This window comes from Ostrea edulis, chromosome 10 (assembly GCF_947568905.1).
Source record: "Ostrea edulis chromosome 10, xbOstEdul1.1, whole genome shotgun sequence".
NCBI lineage: Eukaryota > Metazoa > Mollusca > Bivalvia > Ostreida > Ostreidae > Ostrea > Ostrea edulis.
The window spans coordinates 36,174,809-36,192,836 of NC_079173.1; the positions used below are offsets into that span (position 1 = coordinate 36,174,809).

The 18,028-nt window shown below is 37.0% G+C and overlaps 2 protein-coding genes across 2 annotated transcripts in view; one reads left to right on the forward strand and one right to left on the reverse strand.

The window, feature by feature from the left end:
* The window catches only part of LOC125665949 (uncharacterized), a 16,373-nt gene extending 8,603 nt beyond the window's left edge, over window positions 1-7,770 (forward strand). Inside the window, exons 4-6 of the mRNA XM_056151203.1 lie at window positions 491-632; window positions 3,252-3,533; window positions 4,607-7,770. Coding sequence (XP_056007178.1) covers window positions 491-632; window positions 3,252-3,533; window positions 4,607-4,792 — 610 coding nt within the window. The 3' untranslated portion in view covers window positions 4,793-7,770. The remainder of the gene's footprint in view (window positions 1-490; window positions 633-3,251; window positions 3,534-4,606) is intronic.
* Window positions 7,771-8,111: 341 nt separating this feature from the next.
* Window positions 8,112-18,028, reverse strand: part of LOC125665959 (uncharacterized) — a 36,132-nt gene continuing 26,215 nt past the window's right edge. Inside the window, exons 6-7 of the mRNA XM_048898996.2 lie at window positions 14,484-14,620; window positions 8,112-8,314 (exon numbers count right to left, since the gene is read on the reverse strand). Coding sequence (XP_048754953.1) covers window positions 8,202-8,314; window positions 14,484-14,620 — 250 coding nt within the window. The 3' untranslated portion in view covers window positions 8,112-8,201. The remainder of the gene's footprint in view (window positions 8,315-14,483; window positions 14,621-18,028) is intronic.

Genomic DNA, 18,028 nt, shown 5'->3' on the forward strand with positions numbered 1-18,028 from the left:
ATCTAGACTTATATGTATGATACTGAATGAATTGAGAATTTAGACTTATGATACTGAATGTATTGAGAATCTAGACTTATGATACTCAATGTATTGAGAATCTAGACTTATGATACTGAATGAATTGAGAATCTAGACTTATGATACTCAATGTATTGAGAATCTAGACTTATGATACTGAATGTATTGAGAATCTAGACTTATGATACTGAATGTATATTGAGAATCTAGACTTATGATACATGTATTTAGCAAAGCTCCAGCCCCCCTCTCAACTGCTTTCATTATTTACCCCTTATAATGGCATGTTTTAATTTATTGAAACAAACAAGAAAAGAAAATGGCAAATGAATGCTAAATAAAATAGGAATGATGCATGCACACAATAAACTTGTTAGTGTCCATATTCTTCGATGATACTAGTGAAACAAGAACTAAGCCAGGGGAATGTATGATATATAATTATAAACTAAAAGATTTTTTTCCCCAGTTTTCAACCCAATGTACAAGTGGAATCATTAGAAATTAGAAATACCGAAGTTAGAGGAGCTCCAGATATAATATATTATCATCACAGAATTAATGAGGGGGAAGAGAGGAGGCCTGAACACTATGTGGTTTTAGTGTGTGAGGTAAGTGTGAACACTGGTAGTAGTGTGTGAGGTAAGTGTGAACATTATGTGGTTGTAGTGTGAGGTAAGTGTGAACACTATGTGGTTGTAGTGTGTGAGGTAAGTGTGAACACTATGTGGTTGTAGTGTGTGAGGTAAGTGTGAACACTATGTGGTTGTAGTGTGTGAGGTAAGTGTGAACACTATGTGGTTGTAGTGTGTGAGGTAAGTGTGAACACTATGTGGTTGTAGTGTGTGAGGTAAGTGTGAACACTATGTGGTTGTAGTGTGTGAGGTAAGTGTGAACACTATGTGGTTGTAGTTTGTGAGGTAAGTGTGAACATTATGTGGTTGTAGTGTGTGAGGTAAGTGTGAACACTATGTGGTTGTAGTGTGAGGTAAGTGTGAACATTATGTGGTTGCAGTGTGTGAGGTAAGTGTGAACACTATGTGGTTGTAGTATGTGAGGTAAGTGTGAACATTATGTGGTTGCAGTGTGTGAGGTAAGTGTGAACACTATGTGGTTGTAGTATGTGAGGTAAGTGTGAACATTATGTGGTTGCAGTGTGTGAGGTAAGTGTGAACACTATGTGGTTGTAGTATGTGAGGTAAGTGTGAACATTATGTGGTTGCAGTGTGTGAGGTAAGTGTGAACACTATGTGGTTGTAGTATGTGAGGTAAGTGTGAACACTATGTGGTTGTAGTGTGTGAGGTAAGTGTGAACATTATGTGGTTGTACTGTGAGGTAAGTGTGAACACTATGTGGTTGTACTGTGAGGTAAGTGTGAACACTATGTGGTTGTAGTGTGTGAGGTAAGTGTGAACATTATGTGGTTGCAGTGTGTGAGGTAAGTGTGAACACTATGTGGTTGTAGTATGTGAGGTAAGTGTGAACATTATGTGGTTGCAGTGTGTGAGGTAAGTGTGAACACTATGTGGTTGTAGTATGTGAGGTAAGTGTGAACATTATGTGGTTGCAGTGTGTGAGGTAAGTGTGAACACTATGTGGTTGTAGTGTGTGAGGTAAGTGTGAACACTATGTGGTTGTAGTATGTGAGGTAAGTGTGAACATTATGTGGTTGCAGTGTGTGAGGTAAGTGTGATCACTATGTGGTTGTAGTGTGTGAGATAAGTGTGAACACTATGTGGTTGGAGTGTGAGATAAGTGTGTGAGGTAAGTGTGAACATTATGTGGTTGTAGTGTGTGAGGTAAGTGTGATCACTATGTGGTTGTAGTGTGTGAGATAAGTGTGAACACTATGTGGTTGGAGTGTGAGATAAGTGTGTGAGGTAAGTGTGAACATTATGTGGTTGTAGTGTGTGAGGTAAGTGTGAACATTATGTGGTTGCAGTGTGTGAGGTAAGTGTGAACACTATGTGGTTGTAGTGTGTGAGGTAAGTGTGAACACTATGTGGTTGTAGTATGTGAGGTAAGTGTGAACACTATGTGGTTGTAGTGTGTGAGGTAAGTGTGAACACTATGTGGTTGGAGTGTGAGATAAGTGTGTGAGGTAAGTGTGAACACTATGTGGTTGGAGTGTGTGAGGTAAGTGTGAACACTATGTGGTTGGAGTGTGAGATAAGTGTGTGAGGTAAGTGTGAACATTATGTGGTTGTAGTGTGTGAGGTAAGTGTGAACAATCTGTGGTTGTAGTGTGTGAGCTAAGTACCTTACATTATTTTGTGATATAAACTAACTGGCCATCAGCGATCGAACTCGGCTGACTGCTACACATATACATTAACAGTTATTGAGGGTTTTTGGTCAATATGATGCTTTACCTACCCAAAAGTACAATATTTACCTCACTTTATGGGCCCGTTGACTATTATTGGGTAGCTAAAGCATTGTATTGACCTTTAAAATGTCAATATTAAATTTTGTATTATTGCACATCGGTATATATTGCATTGTATTCCAACCTAAAAAATTCGAAATTCTCAAATCAAATATGCTTGAAATTTCTAATTAATTTGAAAACATCTTGTAATGGTCCCTTGTCTTTTGCCTAGAGTGAATACAAAATTGATGGCTGAAAGTTATTATAGGATTAAACATTCATTTTTAAGAATTTGTCGATGTGTAAACTCTGGACATTTTACTAACAAGCTAAATAAAAGTGGGAAGCACTGTTATGTTAAGTTTGTGAGTAAAATGTCCAGAGTTTTCACATTGATGAATTTTTTAAAAAGAATGTTTGATTCTTATAATTCCACTTTGTTCCTAGCTGTATTATCAATTTTAATGATTTCCCCGCACTATGTTATTTGTTTTCAGGCACGCATGTATACATAGCGTTTTTGGATTTATTGATGTGTAAATTCTCGTTTACTAGATTTATTTTTGTCCAATCAAAATGATTGTAATAAATGGCATTGGAATAATAATAATGTTCATTTGTAGATTTAGGAGGACTGCTTATTTTTTTCCGAAAAATCAGTATAATATTGTATGCAAGTGTTTTGGCTCATGGACCTCTTGTTTCAATGAAATATCCAAGCACTGAAGATGTTAAAAATGTATATGAGTATTGAAAAGCCTATGGTCTCTCTTAATTTAAATTTTAAAAGATATCCAATGATGTGTAAATAGTTTCTGGTCTAAGATATGTAATTAAACTGAATATTACAATTCACAGGTGAAAAAAGATAAACCATTGCCTAAAGAAAGTACGTCATCTTCATCGAGTAGTAAGACGGGAAACAGATCTGAATACACTGAAGTGTCCTCCTCCTCTTCTTCCTCCTCCTCCACCTCTTCCTCCTCCTCCTCCTCCACAGTGTACAGTACAAAGTGTCATCAGGACCTCCCACAGATTTCAGATAACCTGATAGGACAACACTGTGGCGAGCTCTTGTTGAAGTTTGATCAATCAATCCATTGTAATTCAGTCTACGGGATTGTTGTCCAGCAAACCTGTGTAAGTTTTTACGCACACACCCCTTCCCCCCTAAAAATAAAAAAAACATCCAACAAATTCGAAGTTGAAAATAGATTTGGGTGAAAGGAAGGTTAAAACAATATGTTTTGGTGACACAATCAAATGATTGTGTCATACAATATGTTTTATGACTTTTTAGTGGTCAACTATTCACATCACCTTTCATGTTTTCAAAACAAAACAAAAGTTCAAAAGAAACAAAAAAAAGTATGTTTATGGGTCTTTACTCTTTAGGCCTCGGGGATGGGACAAAAATTAACAAATTTTCAAAAATCTTCTTTACAACCACTAGGGCTGAAACGATTCACCGAAATATCGATACTGTTCAATATAAATGCTCGATTCACGAGGGACAAAATGGTGTCCGACAACAGTCAGATAGCTATGACGTAACAGCCTACTGCACTACGTTACAATATGCGGTGAAGTACGAAGCACGAGCTTTGAGGGCTTAAGTACTAAGGCTATTGGTCAGACTGTTGTTAACTTCGAGATTGACAAAAACAATAATGAACTTGATAAGTTTAAACTACAGATCCAACAGCACATCTTATCGTTTGCCGATTTGTAAATATTTTGCTTGTAAAATTCTGACTGTGAATCTTCGGAATTAATTTTTTTTCAAGAAAACTTGGCTTCTCATCGATTGACCTTTTGTTCAAGTAAATTAAATTAAAATTAAATAATAAGACAGGTTGACCTTGCAAAAGGACGGAACTTTTGGTGAAGTGTTGATACCTATAAACAAATTACATTCCGATATAAATACATATTTTTTCGTTTCTTACATGTACATTACAAATACATAATTGTATGTGTAAGTGAACCACTATTTTACATGTAAACTGATAATGATTAAGAAAGGATTCTCTACTAAACTGATTTACATATGATAATTCTTCTGTTACGGTTTACACAATAAGGGCAGGGGCTAAACTGGGGATGCGTAGTAAAATTGTTTTGATTTGAAAGCATTGATAGAGGCAAGCTAAATACATTATGACCGAAGAAGCCAAGGGGAAAAAATAAATTTGAGTTTCCTCTTATTCCAGGTAACAGTTGCAGAACTTGGAATGACACCTAATCAATATCTGAAATTGAAGGAGGGCAGATTGAAGCATTCTGATGGTGATAGGCCTTCCTTCACGTTTACAAAACCATACAACTTTCTGAAAAAGGAAGAGCTGGAGAACTTGCTGGGACCAATTATAAAATTTGGACTTGAACAAGAAGATTAAGAATATAATGGAATTCCTTTTCTTAACTGTTTGGAGTGAATCTCAGCTGTGTTTTGTCAATGTATAAGATACAACCAATGGTTCTTTAACATTTTGCAAGGTTTAGATGTCTAGAATTCGAAGCACAATTGAATGCGAAATTCTACCAGTCGGGGCATAACTGCTGTAAGGTTAGATTAAAAATAACTCTTTGTCAGAATGAGTTACCTCTCTTTGTTCTTAATTGCTTCTGTCCTTCATCGATTACTCCTTTACTTCATTAATAATTCGAACAAATTATGTTTAAGTTAACCAATCATTTAACGTTTTACTTCAATTCCAGGATAGAATAGGTCGTCATTACCCCTTGCTTGTCATAAGAGGTGACCAAATGGGGCGGTCCTTGGATGAGACCACATAAACCGAGGTCTCGTGTCACAGCAAGTGTGGCACGATAAAGACACACCCACCCACCCCACCCACCCCTGCTCAAAGGCTGTAATTTTGAAGCCTGCAATCGTGACGGTCGACAGGGGATGCTTACTCCTCCTGGGCACTTGATCCCACCTCTGGTGTGTCTAGGGGTCGGTGTTTGCCCAACTATCTATTTTGTATTGATTATAGGGTTAGGAGATTGATCACTGTTCGTTATCTTCACCTTCCATATGAGTGAAAAATTCTCAAGAGGGATGTTAAACAATACAAATTCAATTAATCAAGTTATTGCCCTTAATCATGTTCATTATCATATGCCCATCGAAGACAAGATGTATTATGGTAGTCCATCTGTCTGTCCATATCTTGTATGCAAAATGAACCGCAAGCTCCAGGATCTTACAACTTGGTACAACCTTGTAAGCAGAATACAAACCAAACTATTGGGGCTAGGACCATCAGACGTGGTACACATATTCCTCATGCCAAGTGGAGGACGCCTTTTGTTCTTCAAGGTCAAGGTCTTAGTTTTAGTCTTAGTCAAGGTCTTTGTAGGAAAACCATGTAGGCAGGATGCAGACAAAACCATTGGAGCTAAGACTGTCAAATTTGGTACACATGCACATTATGCCAAGCGGAAGATGTCCGTTGTTTCTGAAGGTTAAAGGCGAAGGTCGTAGTATCACTTGGTAGAAAAACCTTGTTTTTGTTTTCCAGATTTTTTTTTCTTTATGAATACAGGTATTGCCCAGAAAATTTGTCAGAGAAATACCTTTATTTCTTTTGAATTATTTTAATTTATTGGATCCATTAATGTATGTCTGTGTGTAAGAGTGAAGTCTTGGTATTCAGTAGGTATGTATCTCGTATACATTTGTCCCATATGTCTGGGATATTAAATGTGGTTTAAACTGACCCTGGAGTTTAAAGAATTTCTTTTTTTTTGAAAGGAACTTGTAGTAGAAGATGGGTTATCAACGTGGAATTGAAGCATAGTTCGTATAAAAGAGATGTACATTGTATAAAATAAACACACGAAAAACACGCTGCCGGTGCAATGTACCGATATTACAAGCTCACCATAACATAAAAATAATTCATCATTGCAGCTTGTGAGAAAGTGAAGATAACGAACGGGGATCAATCTCATAACGAGTAGCGCAAACATGGCCCCTGAACATACCAGAGGTGTGATGGGGGGCCTAGGAGGAGTAAGCATCGCCTGTTGACTGTTTACACCCGCGCGCCGTGAACCCTCTATTTTGTTGAGGTAAACGGAGGAATATTGTTACTCACATAGCCTAGTAAGATAACCAACTGAGAACTTATTGCTGAAGGGATGTGTAGTAAGATCCTTTAATGTCATCAAGCAGTTTAACAGTTTCTGTGAATTTAAAACCAAGCAAATGTTCGAGTGTGACATCCCCAAGAGAGTACCCTCCTCTGTCTGATTTGTTGTTTTCCCGCTGAAAGTCACCAAGGAGAAAATAACGAGCAGTATTCAATCTCAGAAATCCTATAAAGAATACAAAATTAAGAGGAGGCCACTGAAGTTGTTTGAAAAGTGCCTACAGACCATACAGACATACTTTTCCTTCATTCATAAAACAATTCCTTTAATGATGACCCCGTGTTGTATAAAAATGAACCCCTAGATGTCAATTTATGAAATAGTTCCTGAACATTATTATCAAACGAATACGCCAACCATTGTTTTAGATCCACCACTTTTAGCCTTATAGGGCTCACGGCGGGTGTGACCAGTCGACAGGGGATGTTTACTCCTAGGCACCTGATCCCACCTTTGGTGTGTCCAGGGGTCCGTGTTTGTCCAACTCTATATTTTGTATTCTTTTTGGGAGTTATGAGATTGATCAACTGTTCGTTATCTTCACCTTTTGATGCTTCAATGTTTTTCCAGATGGTGGTCAGAATAGAGATAGCTAATGCACTAAGCATGTGCACAGGGCAAGTCACACCCTCCAATGTTGTACCAGGCGTATAATCTAAATAACCAACAGAACTCAATTTAAAAAAGAAATTTATTTGACACTGAATCGGATCTTGTTACTCATTGTTTCAGATAGTCCTGTAAGTGCTGGGACACTTTCACTGGTCTGCGATGTGACTGGTGACGGAACTTTTGAATTTTGTCATGACCCTTGAATCTACACAAAGTGTGAACTCCTTTTCTTCCCATGTGCTGAGAAAACACATTTCAACTTTCTGGGGCACGTTTTACAAAACAACTTAAGACTAACGACAAACTTTACATACTGGAATTTTCTTGTTTATTGTAAGACCATTCGCTCCAATGTAAAATAATGAAAAAACAATGCTGAAAATCTAAGTCTCGGACACGTTTTAATTTATTCTATTAAACTTATAACTGTATAAAACAATATCAGATTTGCGACTTTGTGTTAAGTTTTTTTGTAAAACGGGCTCCCGGATGTGCCGTCAATTTCAACAATGTTAATATTAAATATGTTAAAACTTTTGAAATATCAATGTTTGTTGATTTTTGTTAACAAGTTGTTGAATAAACATAAAATACATGTATATCCGTTGTGTAGTTGTGCCTTCCTTCATTGAGATCAACACTCAGTCTGGTAGACATTCAGCTTAATCATTATAATTGTATCACATTTTGAATGCACTTAGCCGAAAAGAATTTATTGAAAGATATTGTTCAAATAATTTGTAAAGTAGACATGTATTTAGAATCTGAATGTTTCTGGATTATTTACGACATCCAGTGCGTGAATAGATAATCAACACCCGTTCTTATCCGCCTTGTGTCATTTCTCTTTCTTAGTTCTATTGCTATCCGTAGATATCCGACTGACAACGGTAATAACGTCATCAATATATAACTTTATCGGACAGAAATTGTCCGAGGGAGAATTTTGAAAGCGCAAAATAACAAGATGACGTCACAAAAATGTTTAGGAGTGATTAAAATAATTTTAGTCCCCATCTATTAGTTGAATATCTAGCGAACGTTTTCCTGCGACATGACCGACTCATAGGAAGGCGGGGGGTCAAAATGGGCATCATTTGTGGATTGTAGTGCAAGAGGAGCACTTTGGTTCGTAGTACTTGTATCTGAAAAGAAGAAAAAAAATCATTAAAGTTTTTAAAATTCAATAGACGAAGTTAGTGTGCCACAAATATCATCTGAGACACAGCAGCAATATCATACCTTTCTTTCAATAATCCGAGATTCCTCTGACTCATACCCCCGCTTTTATATTGTGATATGTGGGAGGGAGAGTCAGAGCGAACTCCATATTGAAAAGTGGGAATTCAGTGACAACAGCTGGTGTCTCTGCTTTACCTACCTCTTACAACTTTATTTCGCGGATCTATCTCCCAAGACGCGAGGATTCAGTTATCGGAAGATTATTCTACAAATAGATCATGATTAATACGATGCTATCATCGTTTAAACGGCCCTAACACCGACAAATGAAACATCAATTGAATACGCCAGTTTCGAGATACGAACTCTTCTGTATAGGAGGTGCATTTAGTGGAACTTTGAATGCCTAAGTGGGACAGAGTGGATATACAGCCAACGAGGAAGACGATGAAATGTATTAAAAGCGGCTTCTCTTTAAATATGTAAATGTGGGAAATACTTAATACTATCGAAAGAAATGTTTTACCGAAGTGGAAACATACAAACAATGTCATATTTGCAAGAAATATCTTGGATATGGTACTTATGACGAACAAAATAACGTGATAGGATAAGAATTCTATGTATTTAATTACTCCCTAAATACTTATCACTTACTTAGTTTGTGTATCAGTCGAATTCGGGTTATCAAACAGCGTATGAGAAACTTACTGAGTACATTCACTTACGCTGTGATGAATATCTGTCCCACTCCCGCGTGTAAACAAATTCTTTAGCGCCTTACTATGTACGAGAGTTCTCCAAAGGGAAATAACTCGGACATATCTCGAAACCAGCATATTATGTCGCCGCCTCGCCATTCGGTTAATTTGCGCATGACGTCAACACATAAACACACAAAATTCCATCGTTGAAATGGCGGTAAGCATCGTATTAATCATGATCTATATATCGATGGATTATATCAACTGTTATGAATACACAGTCCAAGGAAACTATACATTCATGACAGAGGGTTATCTTGTCTGTGCGTCGCCATGTTTGTCTACATGTTTATCGATCTCGGAATGCAGACGATTGATTTATAAAGAATGACAAATATCCTTCATTCACTGTGTAATGAAGTTGATTCAGTTTTGCTGATTTAGCGTTTTTTATTTTCGTTTGTTTTGATTTTGATGCGAATGGGTTATCGTAAGAGTGAGTCGGGTGTGAGTTATTTTTAGTTGCTAGTATAAAAGAGACCAGTTTGGCTGATTGCTAACCATATCCGCCTGCAACATTAACACCATCGTACCAGCAATATTAAACTTTATCACATCCACAGGATATACTAACTACATCTAAGTGTGACTAATTGCTCTTGGCTCGAACTTCGTATCTTATTGTAGAGATGCCCCAGTTGGGGTAGGATTCGACCATTTGCTTTTGGCTGCATCTTCTCTCATCTTCTTTCATCGTAGCAGTTTGTGTGGCGTTGGCACTATGTCAGGTCAGAATTTGTCTGCTGGCAGTGCCCCGGGGCTTAACCCTGGACCGGTGCCAATTGCCTCATCGATACGATGCATCACATCCATCCATACTCAATATCTAAGTTCTACTAATTGCTTTTGGCTCGAACTTCGTATCTTATTGTAGAGATGCCCCAGTTGGGGTAGGATTCGACCACTGGCTTTTGGTGCATCTTCTCTTATTCTCATTATTCTGTATCATCGTAGCGGTTTTTGTGGGGTTGATAATATGTCAAGTCAGAAGTTGTCTGCTGGCAGTGGTCCGGGGCTTAACCCTGGGCCGGTGTTAAATGCCTCATAGATACGCTGCGTCACATCCATACATACTCTATACACGCCCATCCCTACTCATTTACTTACACCCTCAACTGTCTGACACTCCTGAAGAAACACCTCTGGTGACAGGAGTGGCTGACAGTTATACATTTTAACCTTTAAGGACTGCTGCAGGTATCATTCACTTCTGCTAACTGTAGTTTCCCGGCTATAACACATGCCCACAGCCATTAAAATTTATACACCAAAACACCGAAACATACCATAAACATATCACTTACCCCTGGCAGTTTACGCTTATACCTTTACCCAAATAATATACCCTCCTCAACTAATTCCTTTTTACATAATGTAAAAAAAATATGTATTTGTGTGTATGTATATGTATGTATTACAGGCCCTAGAAGTTCAGGGGATAGTTATTTTCCTGTCAGATTCTATGTAAGACATTTGAAGAAATATAACTACTGAAATAGGAGTTTGTTTGTGACCAGTCGACAGGGGGTGACTACTCTTCTTAGGAACATGATCCCACCTCTGGTATATCCAGGGGTCCGTGTTTGCCCAACTCTTAATTTTTTATTTCTTAAAGGTGTTGTCAGATTGATCACCGATCGTTATATTAGCCTTTTCCTGTCATTATGTCGAATACAATCTGACGTTTTATACCAATTGTTTGGTTGTTCCTTACATACTGGTTTTGACTACGGCTTACTCCAATCACGATATAGGAGTCACGGTGTGACCGGCGATCGACAGGAGATGCTTACTCCTCCTAGACACCTGATCCCGCCTCTGGTGTGTCCAGGGGTCCGTGTTTGTCTGATCCCGCCTCTGGTGTGTCCAGGGGTCTGTGTTTCTCTGGTGTGTCCAGGGGTCTGTGTTTCCTTACTCGCGGTTTTCTATTCTTTATAGGAGTTGTGAGATTGATTTTTGACTTTTTGATAGATGTAGACACGGAATGCCACTCCGATCCTTCTGTAAGACTTCCTTTATACGTATGCCTTTTTAATTACATGTTACTTAGCCGTATCTCCTCTCGCACTAATCTTAATCAGAAACTTTGTTCAACATGCAGATGAGATTCCAAGGCGTGGCTATGTCGAATGGGTACTCCACCATGTAACTGTATTCAATTTTGATAGTTTCCATTTTTACATTGTACTCGATTCTTTTAATCTTGACTGAACACAAATATTTACCCGTTTTCTTGACTGTGTCAATGTTTGTACATGTGTATCTGTATGTGATATTGACTGTGTACATGTTTACTTTGTACATGTGTATCTGTATGTAATATTGACTGTGTACATGTTTACTTTGTACATGTGTATCTGTATGTAATATTGACTGTGTACATGTTTACTTTGTACGTGTGTATCTGTATGTAATATTGACTGTGTATATGTTTACTTTGTACATGTGTATCTGTATGTGATATTGACTGTGTACATGTTTACTTTGTACGTGTGTATCTGTATGTGATATTGACTGTGTACATGTTTACTTTGTACATGTGTATCTGTATGTAATATTGACTGTGTATATGTTTACTTTGTACATGTATCTGTATGTAATATTGACTGTGTACATGTTTACTTTGTACGTGTGTATCTGTATGTAATATTGACTGTGTACATGTTTACTTTGTACGTGTGTATCTGTATGTAATATTGACTGTGTACATGTTTACTTTGTACATGTGTATCTGTATGTAATATTGACTGTGTACATGTTTACTTTGTACGTGTGTATCTGTATGTAATATTGACTGTGTAAATGTTTACTTTGTACGTGTGTATCTGTATGTAATATTGACTGTGTATATGTTTACTTTGTACATGTGTATCTGTATGTAATATTGACTGTGTCCATGTTTACTTTGTACATGTGTATCTGTATGTAATATTGACTGTGTCCATGTTTACTTTGTACGTGTGTATCTGTATGTAATATTGACTGTGTACATGTTTACTTTGTACATGTATCTGTATGTAATATTGACTGTGTCCATGTTTACTTTGTACATGTGTATCTGTATGTAATATTGACTGTGTCCATGTTTACTTTGTACATGTGTATCTGTATGTAATATTGACTGTGTATATGTTTACTTTGTACATGTGTATCTGTATGTAATATTGACTGTGTCCATGTTTACTTTGTACATGTGTATCTGTATGTAATATTGACTGTGTACATGTTTACTTTGTACATGTGTATCTGTATGTAATATTGACTGTGTCCATGTTTACTTTGTACATGTATCTGTATGTAATATTGACTGTGTCCATGTTTACTTTGTACATGTGTATCTGTATGTAATATTTACTGTGTATATGTTTACTTTGTACATGTATCTGTATGTAATATTGACTGTGTACATGTTTACTTTGTATGTGTGTATCTGTATGTAATATTGACTGTGTACATGTTTACTTTGTACGTGTATCTGTATGTAATATTGACTGTGTACATGTTTACTTTGTACGTGTATCTGTATGTAATATTGACTGTGTACATGTTTACTTTGTACGTGTGTATCTGTATGTAATATTGACTGTGTCCATGTTTACTTTGTACATGTATCTGTATGTAATATTGACTGTGTACATGTTTACTTTGTACGTGTGTATCTGTATGTAATATTGACTGTACATGTTTACTTTGTACATGTGTATCTGTATGTAATATTGACTGTGTACATGTTTACTTTGTACATGTGTATCTGTATGTAATATTGACTGTGTACATGTTTACTTTGTACATGTGTATCTGTATGTAATATTGACTGTGTACATGTTTGCTTTGTACATGTGTATCTGTATGTAATATTGACTGTACATGTTTACTTTGTACATGTGTATCTGTATGTAATATTGACTGTGTACATGTTTGCTTTGTACATGTGTATCTGTATGTAATATTGACTGTGTACATGTTTACTTTGTACATGTGTATCTGTATGTAATATTGACTGTGTATATGTTTACTTTGTACATGTGTATCTGTAAGTAATATTGACTGTGTACATGTTTACTTTGTACATGTGTATCTGTATGTAATATTGACTGTGTACATGTTTACTTTGTACATGTCTCTGTATGTAATATTGACTGTGTACATGTTTACTTTGTACATGTGTATCTGTATGTAATATTGACTGTGTATATGTTTACTTTGTACATGTGTATCTGTATGTAATATTGACTGTGTCCATGTTTACTTTGTACATGTGTATCTGTATGTAATATTGACTGTGTATATGTTTACTTTGTACATGTATCTGTATGTAATATTGACTGTGTCCATGTTTACTTTGTACATGTGTATCTGTATGTAATATTGACTGTGTAAATGTTTACTTTGTACGTGTGTATCTGTATGTAATATTGACTGTGTAAATGTTTACTTTGTACGTGTGTATCTGTATGTAATATTGACTGTGTACATGTTTACTTTGTACATGTGTATCTGTATGTAATATTGACTGTGTAAATGTTTACTTTGTACGTGTGTATCTGTATGTAATATTGACTGTGTACATGTTTACTTTGTACGTGTGTATCTGTATGTAATATTGACTGTGTACATGTTTACTTTGTACATGTGTATCTGTATGTAATATTGACTGTGTACATGTTTACTTTGTACATGTGTATCTGTATGTAATATTGACTGTGTACATGTTTACTTTGTACGTGTGTATCTGTATGTAATATTGACTGTGTACATGTTTACTTTGTACATGTGTATCTGTATGTAATATTGACTGTGTACATGTTTACTTTGTACATGTGTATCTGTATGTAATATTGACTGTGTCCATGTTTACTTTGTACGTGTGTATCTGTACGTAATATTGACTGTACCCTGGTTTACTTTGTGCATGTGTATCTGTATGTAATGAAAGGTGAATATAACGAACAGTGATCAATCTCATAACTCCCAAAAGGAATACAAAATAGAGAGTTGGGCAAACTCGGACCCCTTGATATACCAGAGATGACATCAGGTGCCAAGGAAGAAATAGCATCCCCTGTCGACCGGTCACATATATCTTGATCAGATAAACGGAGTTATTCGTAATCAAAATCAGTGTGCCATGAACGGCCTAACAATAGGTATGAAATACGTCAGACAAAATTTGACCTAACTATACATGTAGGTTGTAATGACAAACTAGATTGTTATAAAGACCATAGATATTGCAATTTGCGAAATGCTGACTTTAAACGAGACTGTTGAAACCCTTGCACCCTAAGTTTGTCAGTAGCCTGCCTCGATTTAAAAACTGATCATACGTAGAACAAGCTCTTGCGTATCGAACCAGTTGAACCCTTACCTGTATTTCGCCTTGACTGGAGCTGTAAACTTGATAAGGAAATGTTTCCTAATTGACTGTCAGCACTGGTTTCCGTCCTCCACAACTGTGAGCTTGGTGCGAGGGGCGAATTTGAATTATGTGCTTGCGATGACTTCCTGTGAAGATTAAATAGATGGAAGAAACCTTAAAATATTCATATTTGTCATCCACCCCTAACTAACAATTTTATATTTTATCACGTGTTTACTCCTTTATCCAGTGGATATCGCCCATTACATAAATTTTGATTATTATACTATGTTTTCGTACGCTGTTTGTGACGTCAAAAACAAACGTTAATTTTACTTAATTAGTTTACAAAATGCCAGGAAGCAAAATTCCTAAACAATACATAACCGTAAATGAATAACCGGGGGTATTATTATTTATTTTATTTTATTTATTCCTGTTGGCTTCCGGTGGAGCATAGGGCTGCAACAAATGTCGTTGTTGCAGTTTCTGTAGCACTATTTTTTTGACGGGATGGAGTTGCTAGCCCCACGCCCAACCCTCCTCCTTTTTCAGCCGGGCTTGGGACCGTCCTTGGCGGAGTGTTAACGTGTGATAAAAAGAATCTTCCATGGTTTGTGGTTTGATTTGATTTATTCAACTCGTGTGTTTTCTATCCCCTCGCCCGAAGGGATCTGGGTTAGAATAGGTCCTCAGTACCCCTTGCTTGTCGTAAGAGGCAATTAAATGTGGCGGTCCTTCGAATGAGACGGCAAAAACCGAAGTCCTGTGTCACAGCAGGTGTGGCACGATAAAGATCCCTCCCTGCTCAATTACCATAAGCGCCAAGCATAGGCCTAAATTTTGCAGCCCTTCACTGTCAATGGTGACGTCTCCATATGAGTGAACTATTCTTACGACATACAAGGGGGTACTGAGGACCTATTCTAATCCGGATCTCCACGGGACCTTCATATTGAGAAGATAAAAGTGTAGTTTTAGAGAGAGAAAATGGCAGGAATGTCGTGTATGACCCGAGAATCTTCTATTTAAATGACCCCTTCGCCAAACATTTGACATTTAGAAGTGAGAATCACGGGTCTTTCGGATACAACCATTAAAATGGAGGTCCCGTGTCGTGGCAGGTCAACGAATCTTCACTGCTACGGCTCTAAATCCTAATCTGAGGTCTGAATGTGTGGTACTTCACCTCAAGCTGGTGACGTCTCAGTGTGATATTAACATGATAAAGAGCCCTCACTATAATGATCACAGACACAGGTGATATTAACATGATAAAGAACCCTCACTACAATGATCACAGACACAGATGATATTAACATGATAAAGAGTTCTCACTACAATGATCACAGACACAGGTGATACATGATAAAGAGCCCTCACTACAATGATCACAAACACAGGTGATACATGATAAAGAGTTCTCACTACAATGATCACAAACACAGGTGATATTAACATGATAAAGAACCCTCACTACAATGATCACAGACACAGGTGATACATGATAAAGAGCCCTCACTACAATGATCACAAACACAGGTGATATTAACATGATAAAGAACCCTCACTACAATGATCACAAACACAGGTGATATTAACATGATAAAGAACCCTCACTACAATGATCACAAACACAGGTGATATTAACATGATAAAGAGTCCTCACTACAATGATCACAGACACAGGTGATGCATGATAAAGAACCCTCACTACAATGATCACAAACACAGATGATATTAACATGATAAAGAGTTCTCACTACAATGATCACAGACACAGGTGATGCATGATAAAGAACCCTCACTACAATGATCACAAACACAGGTGATGTTAACATGATAAAGAGTTCTCACTACAATGATCACAGACACAGGTGATGCATGATAAAGAGCCCTCACTACAATGATCACAAACACAGGTGATGTTAACATGATAAAGAGCCCTCACTACAATGACCACAAACACAGGTGATATTAACATGATAAAGAGCCATCACTACAATGATCACAAACACAGGTGATGCATGATAAAGAACCCTCACTACAATGATCACAGACACAGGTGATATTAACATGATAAAGAGCCCTCACTACAATGACTACAGACACAGGTGATACATGATAAAGAACCCTCACTACAATGATCACAAACACAGGTGATATTAACATGATAAAAAACCCTCACTACAATGATCACAGACACAGGTGATACATGATAAAGAGTTCTCACTACAATGATCACAAACACAGGTGATATTAACATGATAAAGAACCCTCACTACAATGATCACAAACACAGGTGATGCATGATAAAGAACCCTCACTACAATGATCAAAAACACAGGTGATATTAACATGATAAAGAGCCCTCACTACAATGATCACAAACACAGGTGATATTAACATGATAAAGAGTCCTCACTACAATGATCACAAACACAGGTGATGCATGATAAAGAACCCTCACTACAATGATCACAAACACAGGTGATGCATGATAAAGAGCCCTAACTACAATGATCAAAAACACAGGTGATATTAACATGATAAAGAACCCTCACTACAATGATCACAGACACAGGTGATATTAACATGATAAAGAACCCTCACTATAATGACCACAGACACAGGTGATGTTAACATGATAAAGAGCCCTCACTACAATGATCACAGACACAGGTGATGCATGATAAAGAACCCTCACTACAATGATCACAGACACAGGTGATACATGATAAAGAGTTCTCACTACAATGATCACAAACACAGGTGATATTAACATGATAAAGAGCCCTCACTACAATGATCACAGACACAGGTGATATTAACATGATAAAGAGTCCTCACTACAATGATCACAGACACAGATGATATTAACATGATAAAGAACCCTCACTACAATGATTACAGACACAGATGATATTAACATGATAAAGAACCCTCACTACAATGACCACAAACACAGGTGATATTAACATGATAAAGAGCCCTCACTACAATGATCACAGACACAGGTGATATTAACATGATAAAGAGTCCTCACTACAATGATCACAGACACAGGTGATACATGATAAAGAACCCTCACTACAATGATCACAAACACAGGTGATATTAACATGATAAAGAGCCCTCACTACAATGATCACAAACACAGGTGATATTAACATGATAAAGAGCCCTCACTACAATGATCACAGACACAGGTGGTACATGATAAAGAACCCTCACTACAATGACCACAAACACAGGTGATATTAACATGATAAAGAGCCCTCACTACAATGGTCACAGACACAGGTGATATTAACATGATAAAGAGTCCTCACTTCAATGACCACAGACACAGGTGATATTAACATGATAAAGAGTCCTCACTACAATGATCACAAACACAGGTGATATTAACATGATAAAGAGCCCTCACTACAATGATCACAGACACAGATGATATTAACATGATAAAGAACCCTCACTACAATGATCACAAACACAGGTGATATTAACATGATAAAGAGTCCTCACTACAATGAACACAGACACAGGTGATA